At 40.6% G+C, this 18,133-nt stretch overlaps 1 protein-coding gene across 1 annotated transcript in view; it reads right to left on the bottom strand.

Moving 5' to 3' along the window:
- Positions 1 to 201: 201 nt before the first annotated feature.
- NAV2 (neuron navigator 2) overlaps positions 202 to 18,133 on the bottom strand; it is a gene marked incomplete at its 5' end in the record, with an annotated part of 49,968 nt that continues 32,036 nt past the window's right edge. Inside the window, 14 exons of the mRNA XM_008942673.1 lie at positions 202 to 897; positions 1,676 to 1,879; positions 5,371 to 5,489; positions 5,938 to 6,134; positions 6,605 to 6,676; positions 7,188 to 7,342; positions 8,552 to 8,787; positions 10,766 to 10,934; positions 11,079 to 11,174; positions 12,097 to 12,197; positions 12,679 to 12,838; positions 13,350 to 13,503; positions 16,153 to 16,325; positions 16,714 to 16,722. Of these exons, the coding sequence (XP_008940921.1) occupies positions 772 to 897; positions 1,676 to 1,879; positions 5,371 to 5,489; positions 5,938 to 6,134; positions 6,605 to 6,676; positions 7,188 to 7,342; positions 8,552 to 8,787; positions 10,766 to 10,934; positions 11,079 to 11,174; positions 12,097 to 12,197; positions 12,679 to 12,838; positions 13,350 to 13,503; positions 16,153 to 16,325; positions 16,714 to 16,722 (1,971 nt within the window). The remainder of the gene's footprint in view (positions 898 to 1,675; positions 1,880 to 5,370; positions 5,490 to 5,937; positions 6,135 to 6,604; positions 6,677 to 7,187; positions 7,343 to 8,551; positions 8,788 to 10,765; positions 10,935 to 11,078; positions 11,175 to 12,096; positions 12,198 to 12,678; positions 12,839 to 13,349; positions 13,504 to 16,152; positions 16,326 to 16,713; positions 16,723 to 18,133) is intronic.

Below are 18,133 nucleotides of genomic sequence, written 5' to 3'. Positions count from 1 at the left end.
CCAGCAAAGGGCTACCTGATCTTTCACCCGGAGTAGGATTGATTGTTACACAGTGTTTGAAAAAACCTGATTTGTTCAGACCGTAAATATACTTTAATATATTCCTATTTATATATATCTCTTTATAAACACACGATGAAAGCAAGCCAAGGTCTCAGACTGGCAAGGAGAGCGGCGCTTTTTCTTAGTAGTTTTTTTTCTCTTTTTGGATATTTATTCAAACTTCCCTGTTTTGCAGCTTTGCCTTTACTGAGTATTATTACCAAGGCAAGCAACATTGTTATAGCACCAGAACTATATGAAGCTGAGTTTAATCCTCAAAGCTGATTGGTAAAAGTCCAGCCCTCACATAAATGTGTTTGGTCAGAAGCAGCATAGGCAAAAATTTCCTCTCCCCTCTCCTTCCAGACAGTACATGGCACAAAGCTGTTTGCTTCATAGCTGTGAAGTTGTCCCCCCACCCTTCAACTTTAAATAATGATGATTATTTTTAACATCTTCAGTATCTTAGGCATGAGAGCTTACAGCAACTGAACAGAAGAAAACAAAGGAATAGTGCAGTTCTTATTATTGTCAAAAAAAAAAACAATACAAAGTTTGCTTGGGTTGCCTGCACCCAGGTTCAAGACTGACTCTAAGTGTCTTGTTGTTCTTGAAGCTCTAATACTGAGATCCCAGCCCAATAACGTGTTCTTCTCATGAGTCTGTGATCAGAGTTCTTGCCAAGTGGGAGAGCAATTATCACAACAACCTATTTCTATTTGAGGAAGATCACAACGTGGACTCCAGAGATGAATCAAGGATGTCATCGTGATGGCTGTTGCTGTTAGAGTCACTGTCGTAACTCTGGGGACTGGAGTAGTTGGCTGCTTCTTGCAGTCTCATTAGCATGTTCATCTGCAAAGGCACAGAAGTTCACCTTTATTTGTATTCTACGGTTAAAAAAAAATGATCAGCTCTGTGTGAAAGCTACGCTAGCATTCATCCTGCCAGTGAGTAACAAAAGGAAAGGAAGAGACAACCAGGGTGATCAATACTGAGTCTCTGACAAGAGGCATTAGCTCTAGAACAGGTTCTAGTAGCACACCAGCTGCTCATGAAGAGTATGCTCTTCCTGTAAAGGTGAGAATGAGAAGATCAAAGGGTTAAGTCCACAGCCTTTTGTGGACAGAATCCTGCAAGCATCCTACCCCTCTCTTGCTCTGACCCATGGCAATGCGGGCAGATCTGTCAAATGAGAAAAAAACAGGTATCCTAATATCTAGATTGATATTTGCTTATGTACATATGAGCTAGTGGAAACTGTAATGCAAGTTCTAGACTCTCAACTGTCCAGAAGAAGGTACACCTCAACAGAACAGCTCCAAGGCATTCACAGTTTGCACAGCAGTTTCAGTATCTGTTCCCCATTGGAAGGAAATGGGTATTTGGCATTAGATTCAAGCTCAAAATGTCAAAATATATTCAACAAATGAATCTGGAAAGCTTCTGCCAACATTTCTCTTGCAAAACTGTACAAGCTCTCTGTGTGAATGCATCCCCCAAGCTGACTAGGTGTCTTCTCGTTGTAAAACTTCTAGTCACTCCTCAACTGTCCTACTTGTTTGTTCCCATTTCTAACTCCTAGAGACAAGGGAAACGGGGTGCTTTGGCCAATTCAAAAAGGAGAGCTTACCAGAGGATCTCCTTCAGCATCACTCACTGGAACTTGTTTGCTGCTTGAGCCCTCCCGTGACATGGAGTAGCCATCGAAGCCCACGTCTTCAGGCCTCAGCTGCAGCAGAGGAGGCCACTCGTGGTGCTGTGGGGTGGCCACCCAGGGGTAGGTGTCCATCACCCACTTAGCTGGATCCTCCCAGGGCGCTCTCCTCCCATACAACTGGAAAAGCACAAAAACATGCAAACCATTCCTTAGCCAACCATTTCATTCAGTGCCCACCTGACCAAAATGAACGTGCCAGGAGTCCTGGAATGCAGAAAACACTTGCAAGCAGGGCTGGACAAAAATAAGTAAGATTTCCTGTACCCTAATGACATACAGTTTTAGCTGTTTTTAAGGGCAACTGATTTGGAAGAGGCTGACCACCTCCTCTGAGGCTGCAGTGCCCTCCTGGCACCAGCTGAAGAAATGGAGATCAATGAAGTTAATGAAGTCAACACACCAAAGGAGCCATGGATGTTGACACCTGGATCACACCAGCAGCTGCCTCAGTGACCTCTGCTGTCATTGGGGCTGCTGGCAGTGGAATGTGTAGGAGTAAACATGAGATGTGTCATCAGGCAATAATGATGGATGTCATGGCAGAAGGTTCAAGGCAGGGGAATTTCTTTGCATCCAACTACGAAAGAGCACCAGCAGGATCTGGTTTTGGTTGTGTTCCTATTTCAATAGGCTGGCTCTATTTTTCTGTTTTGAACAGGTTGTGTTACTGAATCTCAATATATTCTTCTTGTCATATTTGGTTAAATTTGCCTTACTTCAATAATAAACTGATTTTAATGCCACACGACTTTTGAAAGCATACATACAACTTGAAGCAACTTGAAAATTTTTACTTCTGCTTTATAAATCTCAGACCAAATATCCTTCAGCAACTGGAGTTTATTCTTGGCATTCTGAGTTCAGAGAGGTCTCCTGCACAATGCAGGGGGAAAAGCCATGGCCTAACAAAGAAATTCATCAGCTTCCTGATGGACCTAAGACTACCTCACTTGCCTCACTGCTATTTATTCTTTTTTGGGTTTTTTTTTTGTGGCTTTCTTTTTTTGCACGCACAAAGTATTAAATTCCTCTAAATACCACTATCTGCTCTATCCTGAAGCAGAACTGAGCGAGTCCCAGCCCAGCATGGAGGTGCCAGCAGATGGTGCTAGGCCATCTTAAACCCAGCCTCTTCCACAGCCACTCTTCACCCTGCTGCTGCAGGATATTACTTTCCCAGCGTAATATCTTCAAGCTGTGATAAACCAGAGCTCCTATTTTAATCTTGTTCTCAAATTTACAGCAATATGTGCCAAGTAGGGAGGATCTTGTATTTTTCATACGCTTTTGCTCCCTAGAAGGTCTGTGTGGATTTTAGCTTGTTTCTGGAACTCTCTAGTAAGTAAAATTACCATTTCAATAGATGAGAAACATGTCCTCAGCAGGTGAGAGAGGGAATGACCAAGTCACGATTCCCTCCACAGCACCCAGTTCTGTCCATGCCTTTCACCTGCACACTTCCTAGGGAGCTATGAAGGCCTGAATGGGTTGTGTTGCTTTCACAAACCACCACAGAGAAACGACTGGAGCATGACTGACAGTGGCAGAAAGCCACAGGGGCTCTCTGGGTCCTCTTTTTGCTGGAGCTGCATTCTGTATCAATATACCAAGCAGGAAGAACTGGGGTTTTATATAACCCTCTAATTTTCACATCCCTGTTTTGAAAAACAAAAACTCGGCTCCAACGGAAGCAATTATTGCAAGGATCCCTTTGGCTTGCTTGTCTTTGACTCAAAATAGCTCTCTAAATGAGAAACAGAAATACAAAAATAGTTCAGTTTGGATCCACAGAGATGGGAATAAATCAGTAGCCCACCCTTCCCTTCTGGCAGGCAATTTCATCAGAGATGTGTCCTCAGAGGGGCCTTGGTGGGTGTGGGGGTAAGAAAATAGCCAAAAGGAAATGCACATTGCTAGCACTAGCTTGTTAATCAGCACAACTCTGGCTACACTTCAAGTACTCAAGTCTTATTCTTATCCATCCACTAAAAGCTATTTAAATGGAAATGAATTAGTGGGATACAGGGTAATGGGACTGAGTGGACATAGAACTCTAAAGCATCAAGGGAGTAACTGAAATCCTTACACCTGGAACAGATACCATTCCAACAACCTAAGGAAAGGTGGCAAAACCAAAGTAGGCATAACAAGCAACTAAAAAGATGGGTTTATTAATTGTTTTTCTTTCTCTTCACTTCCGTGACTAACTTTTCAATGCCTTCCACATCTAATCAGCGACATGAGGGCCTCAAAATGAAGTACAAGGAGCCCAAGCATCACTGTGAGTGAGTTTTCTCCATTTCAGTAGGAAACAAAGCCACAAGCTTTCCTTTCTCTTGTTTTAGGTTAAAAAGATTATTTGGTCCCCTTACCTTTCTTTATAGGAAGCTTTATGTAAAAGGGTTCTCCTGTTCTGTTACTGGCAAAGTTCCTCTGTGTGTTTTGTACTCTTAGACACAAGGAAAATGGCATGTCCATGAGTCTACCAGAGTCATCCAAAAACAAACGAGGTCTTTTCTTTTTGTGTTTTTACTTTTCTAATGAGTTACATACACAAGTACCACCCTCTTCCTACCTGTATCAGATGAAATTATAGCTTTTGTCCTCAAAACAGCATTTTATCCTCTTAGCAAAACACAAGCATTGCTGTAATTCCCTATGCTCTACACCTTGAGCCCTTTTTCTGTTTCCAGACTCTGGCTGTGATCCACCTTCTTCCTCCTCTGTGTGTGATCCTGTGTTTAGCTTGCACACAATGCCCAGAATTTACTGATGTACGATTATCGTATCTCCAAAACTGTCTTGTAAAGTACATGCTGCTGTGCTTGTTCTGTCAACAGAGAATCAAAGAATAAAAAAGCCCCTTTTTGCCACAGTTGCATGGGAAATCCACAGGAATTCTCTGTCAAAGCCTCCTCCTAATTCCAGTGAGCTTTACAGTCACACAGACTAAGATGTTAAGAGTTGCATGGCAATGCTTAAAACTTTCCAAATTGCTCGATTATGAATCAGTTACTAAGAAAAAGCAATCAGAAATTATTCTACTATGGCCTCTGAAAGAATTATGAGCCAATCTACTAAAAAATTCATCCTGTAGACTGAGAAGTAATTAAAATGTCACCAGTACTGATCCTGGCACTCGTTAATATGTTTCTCTCCACACACAGCTTTGTTCCTCCTCTGTTGAAAGATTTCCTTTAGGAAGGAAAATGTGCATAACTAAGTTAACAACCACAAACATATTTTTCAGACGCATAGTGCAATTTTAAGGTGTTCTTCTGGAACAGATTATTGAAGGATATTTGAGTGTCTCATTCTCCCCACTGAAAATGTCAGTTGTTTGGCATCAATATTTTAAAAAAAAAAAAAAAAAAAAAAAAGTCATCTGGACATTTAGTGCTTTCACTCCATATTTCAAAACCCTTTGAAGAGAATAATTCTGCCTGAAATTAATGACAATTTATTTACTCTTCACAGACATGGAGGTATTCAGTGTGCAAAGTTACATCTACTGAAAATGTAGCTGTTAGTCAGTTTTGTCCAAAGCTGTGTTGCCTTCTGCACAGATACCATTTGAGACCTACAATATTTAACTGTTGCCTGCTCACCTGCAGCCCTTCTCTAACTGCCTCCAGAAGATACGGGATGATGGAGTAGTTCCACAAGTCAGTAAACCAAACTCTAGAACCATCTACATCTATTGGACAGGAGAGGAAGAGCCGTGGACCTGGAAAGAGAAATTCAGGCATTACACTCAAACCATGATCACGATATGCCTCAAAATAGGATCAAACAACAAATTCCAGTTCTCTGGAGAAAGCAGCCAAGGCTGAGAGAACCTAAGTGGCTATCTGGTGAACTGCTCCCACTGTGAGAGCTCAAAAATCCTCTGAATCAACTTGAAAAACTATAGCCTTCAAAGCAAGAACAATTAACAGGATTTCATAACACAGTTTGCACCCAAGATTTAGAATTTTCTTTTTCGTAGAAAAGGTTAAAAAAAGTCTAAAAACTTGTACAGCTTGCCTCAAAGTACACTGCCACCTAGAAGCAGGTTTTTAAAGAAACCTTTTTTACCTGATACAGCACAAGAAAATTTTAAAAATACATCTAATATCCAGGGATACAGAAATCACACGTTTACATATGTCTGGACACAGAGGCAGAGCACTTACCAATAGTAACATCAGAGGAGCTGTGAGCCTCCAAGAACTTGTTCAGATGTTGCCAGACCTTGGGAATCCAATCAATAATTTTAACCAGCTCTGCATTTCTCATCCTGCCACTGATCTCTGTTTCTATTAGTTTTCTCCTCAGGAAACGGCCAAGAAAGCCTTTGACTGGCTCAGTGTGGTTAGCACAGAGCACCCACCTATGGCACAACAAGCAGAAATGCCCATTATTTCTCTTTCATACTACTGAATATACCTGTTCTGGGCTAAATTTCTTTTATTATTTCTAGATAACTAGCACGATTAAAATGGATTAATCCCAGTTACATATGTTAGCAAAAATTATTTGGGAATGATGAGTTCACTAGATGAAACAACTTTTATTGTATATTGTTTCAGCTTATTTCTCATCCAGTATTTGCTTTGCTATTATACTTTAAAATTTGTTAGAGGATCTTACCAATCCTCTGAAAATGGAAAGTTTTATGAGCTGTAGTTGCTTTAATAACAGCATCCCAACAAAGCTGCGTGTCAGGGCAGCAACTAGTAGTGAATGGTATTTCTCTCTCAGTTTGCTATTTCAGCTGATAAAAACAATTTCAGATGACTCAGGAGCCATTACTCCTTTGCCAGCCCACAAACATAAATAAGAAACATGAATAAACAGTACCTGAAATTATGGTGGAGTTGAAGATTAGGTGTTGAGGAGGTGGCTTGGTTCATTGTGCCAATAATGTAAGGACTATTAAAAAAAAAAAAGAAAATCAGGCAGATCAAACTTGTAAATTTTGAAAAACAACTTTTTAGTAAGATGTCAACATTAGAAAAAGTGATTTAAATCTATTTTGTCAAAGAAGGTTTTTGTAGTTACTTGTAACCGGGTTCTCTACTGAGAATCTGACTTCTGAGAACATCAAATTTTGAAAGGAAACCTGAAATCTCAAAGCTGGATCTTGCACTAAAAATGGGATTTTTTAGTACTGAAGATCCTAAATTATGTAAATGAAATTTGATTCAATTAATGAAATGCAAATTCCCCAAACTCTCTGCTGCTTGTCTATTACTGTTTTCAGAGGAACTGATCATTTTAATAAAGAAGAAAAGCTCTGAAGTGCTGTCAATGATACGGATGGTCTGGACATCTCGGCCCACTTGGCCAATCTCGAGTTTGGTTTTGTGATCCCATTTTGCAACAGCAGTGGTCTGACAACAGTATTGAAATCTGGGATGTGTTCTGATTATGATTTCTTTACCATTTGTGGTATTTGCAGTTTAGAAGTCCATTAAAGATCTCTCCTAGGGAGCTAACATGATGCAAATTATCCAAAATGATGACAAGAGGCATATCCACAGCGTTATTTTCACTGTTACACTGGTCTGCTAGGTTGGACAGGTACTGGCGGAGCTCCTACAAAGCACATAGAAAGAAAAGAAAAACAAATAAGAACAGAATTTTCATCACATTCCTTGAAAATCTACTTAAGGTAAATAAGCTACTGTCTTTACCATGAAAACTAAAGCAAAAGAGCCTACCATCTTACAGATGAGCACCTTTTCCATGAGAAAACAGAAGAATGTTGGGTTATTTATTTTGTAGGTTATGCTGAAGATTCAAATACTGTATCAGAAGTACTGGGTGAGATCAGGGCTGAAAGGGGGTAAGACTTTGTCATTTGGTTTGTCTCCTCTCATTCGTGCTGTCCCAATCAGAGGTCTGAAATGTATTTTTCCTTTCTTTTCAGGAACTTGTTCAACACTCCATACCCCAAACCACACTCTGCATTGCAACAAGGTTTGTTGTATCTTCTTGCAACTGTCTGTCAAAATACAGTCAATAAAATTCATCTGGAATAAAGCATCCCTTGGTGGAGGCCAAATCTGGATGTCTTCAGTAATGCCACGAAAGAAAGATGACCTTGTGGTGCTGCCGCTGGGTGTGGTTGAAATGCTGTCAGCAGCTTTAAAGCACTTATCCCATAGCATGTTTGAAATTATACCAGTGGCCTACAACCACAATTTCAACCATCCCTACCATCCCTTTCCTCCAGTGGAAAACGTGCCTAAGGCCATCAAATACACAGGTTTCCCCCTCCCCCCCCCCTCTTTTTTTTCCCCTTTAATCTACACATTCACTGGAGGTATATTCAGCAAAACCAGCAACACACAAAAAAGCAGAGACATGCCTTACTGGTGCAGGAATATGTCTGGACAACAGCCACTCTAAACCCAGCATGTGCAGATCACAACTGCTGATACTTGCAGCTGCAGAAACTCTTAACAGCCTAGAGATGCATTTGAGGGTTTTTGGAAGAATGCCCACGTGCAATAGGGATTGCTTAACTTGTGGGGGATTTCATGCAGGTGTTTTAACTTCCTGGGCAATTCTCAGGCTCCTCACCACTTGAAACTCATGACACCTTTGGGTGTTTCAATACACACCCATAAGCAGATGACTCTGCAGTTCTGAAAACCTTAAATACTGTTCCCTCCAGGACTAACACAATGCTTTAAAAAGAAAGGCAAATTCAAAATCAGCTTTTGGTGGATGAATAAAGGAGTCTCTCATTTTTGACACATGGTAGCATTAATTACGCAGAGATGATTTCTGTGTCCTCACCTTACTGGATTTATGGTCCACATTGAAGGTTGCAATAATGCCATCAGCCAGCTCCCTGCCCTCTCTGAGGACCATGTACTCGGAGAGACGGTTTGCCAGGTAGGTTTTGCCCGTGCCACTGGGGCCAGATAAGATAATTCTCCTGTGTTCCATCAGGAGAGAGACGTAACGCTGCAGGATGGGCTTTGGGATCAGGGATTCAAACACCAGCCCATCCAAACTGTTCTCACAGACACCTGCAACAAGGAACAAGTCATCATTCAGAGGGATTCTCAATTTTTAGCCAAATTGCTTTCTTTTTTTTTTTTTTTTAACTAAGTGGTTGCAATGCTTCAAAGCAGTCCAGTTAGCAGGGTTTGAACAACATTAGCTGAAATGACCAGTCAAATTGGATAACTAAAAAATATGAGTTTAACGTACGCAGGCCCAGGAACAACAGGAAAAGCTCCTAAAATAACACTTAAAAAGAGCAGATTTCCATCTGACCTGACCACGCTGTTTCTGACTGCAGAGATAAACCCCTTCCCCACTCTGATACCCCCACCATGGTCAAAAGGAGCACATGCAAAGCTGGTAAAACACAGGCAGAAGTGACCTGTGGGCTTAGACTGGATTCTCTTCCAGCTTTGTGTTTTCAGAGTACTCAGCTGCACCTTATGGTGTCTAAGTCCCTATGAAAGTTGAATATCAAATAATTCAACTTTTCCCAGGCCACAATTCTCACACACAAACCATCCATTTTACAGTATTTCGCCACGCATCCATCCAGAACTTACCTGTTTACTTTTGAATCACTAGACAAAAAAAGAGCTATCATCAACTCCCCCCACTTTCCCAAAGGCTTGTAATTAAACCCTTTCTCTGTATGCTGATAGTTATCTCTGCTAACACAAAATTCCTCCTGATAAGCATTTACGCAACGTCAGCAGTCACTTTAGGCAGAATTGGCTCAGGGAAAATACACAGTGCTTCAAAACAAACAGCAGAAAGGGAAGCTGGCAGAACGCACGGAGAAACGTTTGCACCTCAATGGTTACTTGGAATAGTCAATATTTATACAGGCAGCTTTATATCACAAAGGTGTAAGTGATTTTCCATAAATTGATTAAATACACATCTGATTTATTGCAAACTGTTATCACATATGAACCTTCAAAGTCCAAGTGAAGCCCATGTAAGTTAAATGTAAAGCAGATTGCAGCTCTACAGATACATCTAGACCTTAAGTGTTATCTCAGTTGGGATTTACAACTGCACAATGTATTCTAAACAAGCAAAATGCCCTGTGCTCACATCAAGTCTCAGTACACAGAGATATTTCATGGCTTATTTGGTCTCCCTACCCACTGATTTGCTACTGAAGGTAATTTGATGTTTTACACCAATGTTGAAAAATCAAACTGATTTCATCAAATGTCACAGCCAAATTTCAAAGCTGAGCTGCAGTGTTTGGCAGTGCTCTCAAATACTCTACACCATCTGTATGCAGATCTGTGCTCGAGATTTCACTGGGGTAACTGAGCAAACTGAAGTCCATTCAAAATGCAGCAGTTGGGGATTTTTTCCCTTCACAGTTTTCATATAAAGATGTTTTGTGAGAAAGCAAATGAGAAATCACCGAGAAATGTAAGCACTAAATTCTTATCAGTATGATATAATGAAATGGATGAGAATTCTCAAAACAGTACATTTTGAAAAAAATCCAGGTTTTAAGGTGTTCCATGAGTTCTGGGATCCCTCCTTACTGGTGCCTAAGGAGGAATTCTTCAGTGACACCAACCAGGCAAGCCAAATCAAGCATTTTTTTTACTCTGCATGAAGCAAATAACAACTACAGCTGTTACAAAGAGGTAATGAAATTCTGAGGCTTTACTCATTTGAAAGGTATGTTGCTGCTCAAACTCCACTACGTCCCTTGTGGTGTGAGGTCTTCTCCAGGACAACTCCAGGTGTCAGTTCAAGATATGTGGAGAAAACTGCTGTGTGTGTCATTACTCCTGCTGTTACAGGTTGAGAATTTGCAGAGTTCATAGAGTTAGCATACTCTAAGTGCTGTCTTTATCAAATGAAAATAGAGGGACCAGTAAATAAAAGGCAGGGATAGGAAAAAGAATCACAATGAGAAGTTTCTAGTCCTGGAAGTTTCTTGACACAGCAGGCTTTGATAAAACTGTAATCAGTAAGAACTACAACAGACAGGTCAAGAGCAATTACCTTTGATAGTAACTGCAATAGTGTTGTTTTCTCCAACTAGGTAGCCACAGGGCAACAGCTCAGGTGTCTCTGCACTACTGGTGCGTTTGATTTCTCCAATGCTGTAGCCCAGAACACTGTCTGAGTTCAGCCCCAGCTGGCTCACGGGGTCCACGTGGATGATGTACTCCTGGGGTGACAAAGGGACACGGCAAGTCAGGCGGCATGAGAGCTCTGTGCCACAACAGTGATGACCACAGCACGTTACCTGCTGCCTGGTACCCTCCAAATCTGGCAGGGGACCTCAAGCACCCAGCCAACTGTGCTCACTGACCTTGAACAACCGTCGTACGACCCCATCCAGAACATCCCACTTGGTCTTGCCACTGACCCCAATGCACCCGACGAGAAAAGTCCGAGGCCTCGAATCCTAAGTGCACAGAAATGGGAACTGCAGTTAATGAATACATCTGAAGAATCAAAATAAATCTAAATACTTCTGTATCAGACAAGTCTGTTTAATGTAATTAAATGGTTGGCTTTTGGGGTTAGGTTTGGTTTTTTTTTTTTGTATGCTCTGTTTAAATTATGGTGCATCTTTACCACCCTATATGGTGAATTCTAAACACTATATAAAACTTCTTTTCTATTAAACATTTGAAAGCTGTATCCTACTTCTAGAAATGCTGCTGTGGGCACAGAAATCTATCTATCTAAATTATACATGGTTATACGTATAATTAGTTATACACAAAGGTTTCTATATGTATTTATATATAACAACTTCTGTGTTATGCTTGTTAAATTACAGGATTTTAGTTGATAATTTTGTTTCTGATTCCCATGGCAGATTAAAGAACAAGAATGCAGCTCATTTTTCTATTTTTCTATAGCTGCACTCACTGTGAAACATTCAACTGAAGAAAACCTAATTTTTATGGTCAAACCTCAAGTTCAGCTAAAATGTAAGGAATCATTTCCACGTGCTGACTTACACTGACTGTGAGCAGTTAAGTCCAACAGAAACAGTTTTACAGTAAATTTGCTTATCCAGTCTGCTAACTTCCTTTACACCAAAAGAGTGGCCTGGTTTCCAGAGATATGACTGAAAGGCTTAAACTGGAACGTCATCACCTACACTGCTGACACATGGTCTTGAACTAACACTCCTGCGCTGATGGCACCAACATGAAACTGCAAAATAAAAAGCTATTGCAGGTGAGTCCTTGAGACAACCTGAATTGGCAGTGTTGGCTCTCAGCAGTTCCAAGGAAGCGGGAGGGAGCCAAGTGCCTTGTCTGTGACTAGACTGGTAACACCAACCAACTATTTTGGGTCAAAACCCAACTCACCTCCTTCCATTTCATTTCATCCTGAAAGCTGACAACTATTTTGACATGCCTGCCTCCTTCTTTGCGGGCAGAGCCATCTCCAGTGTCATCCAGCAGCATGTCTGGGAACAGAAAACAACTTCACAGCTCTATTTAATAACAATGAAGACCACTCTGGTTTATGGCACCACGTTTATTGTGGTCAAACACAACACAGCTGGACTTCACATACCCCGAGGTAAAATGCAAGAAGCAGGTTTACTGACTTCCACACCAAATACCAGTATCACTTAAAAAAAGTGAAGCTCATTCAAAATTATTAGTCAATTACTCTGTATTTTCCTTCCTACCCTACAGACCCTGGCAAATGTACACCAATAAATGGCTTTGAACATGACTCTTCACAGCTGAGTTCATAATTGGACAACTCCAGCCTAGGGTGTAGCAGACCCATGACAAAAAGAAGGCTCTGTGCCAGCTCCTGACATATTTCCACACCCCAACTGTTAATCATCTTCAGGCTTTCATTTTTCCATAGCTAACCAAACCAAATCTTCCAAGTTCAGGATAAAACCTGCCCACAGCCTCTCTCATTAAACTCACCAAGACTGGTTGACTCTGTGAGGTTCAAACTGTGTTGAGAGAGACCCACTGAATGTCTTGGAGAGGATGAAATGGAAACCTGAGACTGAGCCCTGCTACAGCTGCCGTGGTTTTCAGACTTCAGCCGATCATTTTCTGCTTTTAGTTTCTCTATCTCACTCTTGAAAAAACAAGTCAGGAGTTAGATGGCACAGTGAAAACATACTTAAAAGACAGCAACATAAGTAATTTAAAAATAAACAACACTTGAGCAGAAATGCCATTTTCAGAATATTTAAATTTCAATTAATTATCTTAATTATTACAAAGTCCCTTCCATGAAACTTCTCAAACTATCCTAGAAAACATAAATCTGTGGGAATTCACTAAACATTGAAATGCAACTAATTAAGGCAGAGAGCATGGGAACAGTTTTACAGGGTTGCTGACAGTCAACAAAATTATCTCCCCATAGGTTTTAGGGTTGAAACAGTTACAAGCTGCAGAGCTGAGAGCAGCAGTATTCACGTGTTCAAGCCGACTTGGTTTAACACTGGCCTAATGCTAAACTCAACTTTTAGTAAGCATTTAAAAATTCCATTTCACCCTTTTTCAGATTTTACTGTGTGGCAGGTTGGTGAGTCTTTAACACATCAGCACAGACTGGAGTATTTGGGGTGGTTATTCCTCACCTGCATTCTGTTCATGGCCTCCCTGAGCTGGTCCAGCTGATGAGCAGAGCTGAGGGCTTCCAGGCGAATGTCAGTCAACTTCATCTCCTTGTCCCTCAGCTCATTTCGTAGCTGCATGACTGTTTCAGCTTCACTGTCAGTGCACTCAGAAATACTGGAGAAGATTGAAAACCAGACACTGAACGAGACCATTTGGTACTTTTCACATGGTGCTTCACTTATTAGTAAAGGAGGAATAAAACCCTTCTATTCTGCAGGAAGCTGACAACAGTTTTGGCTTATTGGATTAGTGATAACAATAAATCAGATTATTAAACAGATCATGGAAACATTAGAGACACACAAAAAAAATATGTCTGAAGGTTATTTTTCTTTAATCAGCATCTACAACAGAATTCTGGAAGTCACCTACTTTTAGAGAGCCTTCACCTTTTTTCATGGTAGTTGCCATAAAGGAAAACTTCTGAAGCCAAGATCTAAATAAATTAGGGGGGTGCAGGCAGCAACAGCGGTTGGTTGGAGATTGATGAGTTTACAGACAGATTTAAAGCTCACCAGGTGTGCACAGCTGGGTTTCCCTGAACTGCTCTGGAGGGCTTTGGAACTCTACACCTATTCAAGCATGATAAATTCCTCCTCGCTTTAAAGCAACTCATGCTGAAAAAAAATTTGGTGCCGTTTTTCTTCCTTCCTCCGACAAAAAAAATATTCTGGGTGAGTAACATTTCAGCACATTCGTATCTATATAAAGATTAACTACACAGCTGTATGCATTGAGGGAGATCTCATCTAAAATGTCTCTCCCTAAATCAGGTTCATGAGAGATGTCTTCCCTACCAAAAAGCCAAAAAACCCAAGTTTTACTGTGCTTCAGCTTTCCCTCTGTGCACGTATTTACTCATTTCTCATGTTCAGCCTTTTGGCTTTCGTGTCAAGATGAGATATATGCACACAGCATTTTGACTGGTGATGGATGGGACCATCACTTGATAATTTTCTGGCCTTAGATTTCTAAAGCACAATTTGCTGCCGCCACCAGAAACTCACTGAGCGAGGCTCAAGAGACTGGAGAAGCTTTAAAAGAAATTAATGGGGGATTCTCTTCTGCTACTAACATTTCATCACTATTACACAGCTGGCAACTATGGCTACAGTTTTCACCTTTTTATGTGAAAACAAGTGATGGGCAGAACTTCTAATCTGGGTGCTTAAATGCACTTGATCTGAAATCAGGCTGGAAGCTTTGCATGACATCTATGGGGTCATAAAGCTCCCTGGGATTTGTCTCCCAACAATCTCTCTTATCACTTTCTATATTTATCCTACTCAAATGATGAAGCTACTGATAGAATTAACATAAAATCTGTTTTAGCAAGCACCTTCTGAAATGTGAGTTTAGACTCCAAACAGCATGGTAAGGCAATTATTTATTTCACAGGTGGCTGTGAAAATGAAATGAAACCTCAAGATTGTCCGTGACCTTCCCATGCACATAACACGAGTTAGGCAGCAGAGCAGAACTCCTGACTTTAACAGCTACAGCTCCTGCTCATACAAACAAAAGCAGGATGGTATGGTTTGGTCACACAGACGAGTCTATACAATAGCTTGGACATCTGTTTCTCAGTCCTCCTCCCCAGCCTGCTCCAAGATGTGCTGCTCCCATGACCTCTGATCAGAGTCTGACCAGACTGAGCCAACCCAGCAACCTGGGGAAGAAGTACTGTTCATGTTTTGGGTAAATGTCACATAATGTAGCATGCTGCACTGGCCCAGTGGAGCTGTTTGAGAAGCAGCAGAGCCAGTGCAAGGGAAGGACCAGGCTGGGGAGAAGACAAGAGAAAGAGATCATCTCTCCCACTTATCATCTCCAGGCACAAACTGTTAGTTCAGCTGCATCACTACACCATGCTGTTTGATTTCCAGTAAATCCTTACTTTAATCTGAACTTGTCAGCTTAATTGGGAACTCATCATGGCAGCTTAGCACTATACGTGCTGTCCTTAGCCAACAGAGAGAACAAAATCCTGGACTTGGCCTGGACTGTTTCATTAACATCAAGAGATCCAATTAGTTCTGCACTTCAAGGTCACCCTGGTTATAAATCCTCTTCATACTCAGCATCTACTGCTGAGAGAGAATCCCAATGAAATACTAAATTATACTGCAGTAACAATACAATTACTTTTGGTTTCCTGGACACTAATGCAAAGGTCCTGGGTTGGGAGTCAACTTACATATCTCTAATACACTGAATATATAAATCCAACTTTTCTGTCCTCTGCCTGTTAAAATCCTTTGAGTACAGAACATTCAAAATAGGCAGTAGTTGAACAAGTGATCTTTGCTCATTATTTTGCTAGAGGGTTAATGATTCTACTCAAACCCCTTAGCAAAACACAGCCCCTCTGGGATGCAACTAAGTGATGCTTGGGAGCAGGACTGATCAGTGGCAAAAGACCTGCCCTGACCCATGGGTCAGTCCTGTCTGGCCCACTGTGTCTTCTGCTCTGGCCTCATGGTGAACAACTGCTTTTAGCAGTGCATACAGCTGGACAGCTGTTAGACTCCTGTAGTGCTTATACAGATGTGCAGATTCTGCAACACAGGAACCAAAGGAGATGGGATGGTGTAGGGTCCATTTTGCCTCTGCTTGTTTCTGGGAAGTGGCCTAGAGATGTCCTGTAAAGCTACCATGGAAAATACTGTATCTCTCCAAAGTGTGAGATCTCTCCTATCCTCTACCAATGCAGCAAGACACCTTTCCCTCTATTTTCTATTTTAAAATTAAGAAATCGCTTACAGAGAATTGGAATGGGAAGCTCTCAGCAGTGGTGTGGACACAGTGGAGTTCTGGTGTGGTAGCTTTGGTGAAGAAGGTAACGAAGAATCAGTCATCTCCTCAATATCTGAATGAGAAGATGCTGACTTGGGAGATTTCTTTTTACCAAAAGCTTGCTTGAAGGAGCTGCGTAACTGCAATAACAAGACCACAACAGTAGGCACATTGTTAACAATGAAAACACATAAAAAAGCCACAGACTAAAAACTCTTAACATGCAAAAACTCCAACTGATACAGCCATACATATATTTTAATACAAGTAAAAAAGAACAAAAAAGCTTTTTTCCCCTAACTATTTTATGAGATTAATAAGGTCAACAGGAGTGGATATCAATACTTCCTATTTTTAAGCTATTTTGCAGCAAATTCTGTTTGGTGCAACAAGCTTTACAGTGGTGTCAGAGCAACTTGCAGCTACAATGTCACGTGGCTGAGACAAGGTTAAGGTTGTGGAAATGGTTAGTGATGGACATGGGTGGGTTAGCTTTGTATCCCATAGTTTAAAGTAGGTCTTCCTTACCTCATTGACCTGCCGGAAGAAGCGCAAGCAAAGGGAAGCAGGGGAAGGAAAAAAGACATGTTTTAACAGATAAAGCCAGTGATAAGGGAAGCTTTGGATTTCAAGACAAACATGACCAATAATCAGCAAAGACCCACAGTTACTTTAAAAGTGGAACCCTGCATTTTCCAAAACCAGGTGTTTCAAACAACATCCGGTCATTTTTTGTGTTACTTGAGGGAGACACCAGACCCAAATCTCTTAACTCTTTACATTACATTTTCTCCTTAGCTCAGACAGAAAGCTTTGGCTAACAGCCAAGTTAATACTGTGTTTTCCCTTGCAGGAACAGGCATTTCACCACTGAAAAGACTGAATCTTCTCTACATACCTGCCACTAAATTAACCTTTTTTTTTTTAATGTGAATGCCATTTTCCAGACAACAAAAAGAATGACTATTCAATGTAATTAAACTAATGTTATCCCAGAGTTACACTTCAACACTTAAGTGTTCAGGAAGTGTTTGGACAATGCTCTTAGCTATATTGTTTAACTTTTAGGTTGCCCTGTGTTGAGTCACGGGTGTGGACTTGGACGATCCTCACACATCCCTCCCAACTCAGGATACTCTATGAAAACTGTTTAACACTATCACAAATTACCTGTTGTAAACAGGCTGGCTTAATATGAGCTGAAAGTTATTTTTAAGCTAGGCAAAGACCCCTATGGTGAGAAATGTTGAAAATCTGGTATTTCAGCCCTTAGTAGACAGCTGTGTTGTTTCTATATATAACATGAAGATTTTGGCTGAGAACTTCCTCCATATTTGTGGAATAAACAATGTATGAATCAGACTCAGCTTCTATATTTTCTCAGTAAATGACTGATTTAATTTTTAATCTTTGTTTCACAGCAAGGATGCACTCGTTTTCAGTAACATAAAAATACTGTCCTCTTTCTTCTGCTTCATGAAAAACTTATTTATTTCTCTTTGTAATAAGGAGATGTTTCCTTAACCTTTTTTAAAAATAGTCTTCTGATGAATGAGAAGTGTAGGCTGGTGTAGGATAATATCTACTAGGTTACAATAACAAAGAATAGAAGCTAAAGCAAAAATTTAAGAAGTGTTTATCTTAACTAAGGCTTAATGATTACAAAAGGTTTGTGTTACTGATTAAGACTCGCTAGCCATTTAGAAGCTACAGCAATTTACTTAGCTTATAACTAAAGTATAACCCCACACAAGAAAGATTCAGAGATGACATTGTCTCCATTCAACCTATTATTTAAGGGGCAGAGTGGAAATACTGCTGTTATGAGGGAGGTGGCAATGTATCAAAATTAATCCACTGGGATAAGAGAAATAAAACCAAGAACTAAAAACCAAGGTATGGTTTCTTACAGTTCAGGAGTTTCATAAACATTTCTGAGAGGATATTG

The sequence above is a fragment of the Merops nubicus genome, unplaced genomic scaffold (assembly GCF_000691845.1).
Source record: "Merops nubicus isolate BGI_N331 unplaced genomic scaffold, ASM69184v1 scaffold20646, whole genome shotgun sequence".
In the NCBI taxonomy this organism is placed as follows: Eukaryota; Metazoa; Chordata; class Aves; order Coraciiformes; family Meropidae; genus Merops; species Merops nubicus.
This window is presented reverse-complemented; position numbering and strand designations above follow the sequence as displayed.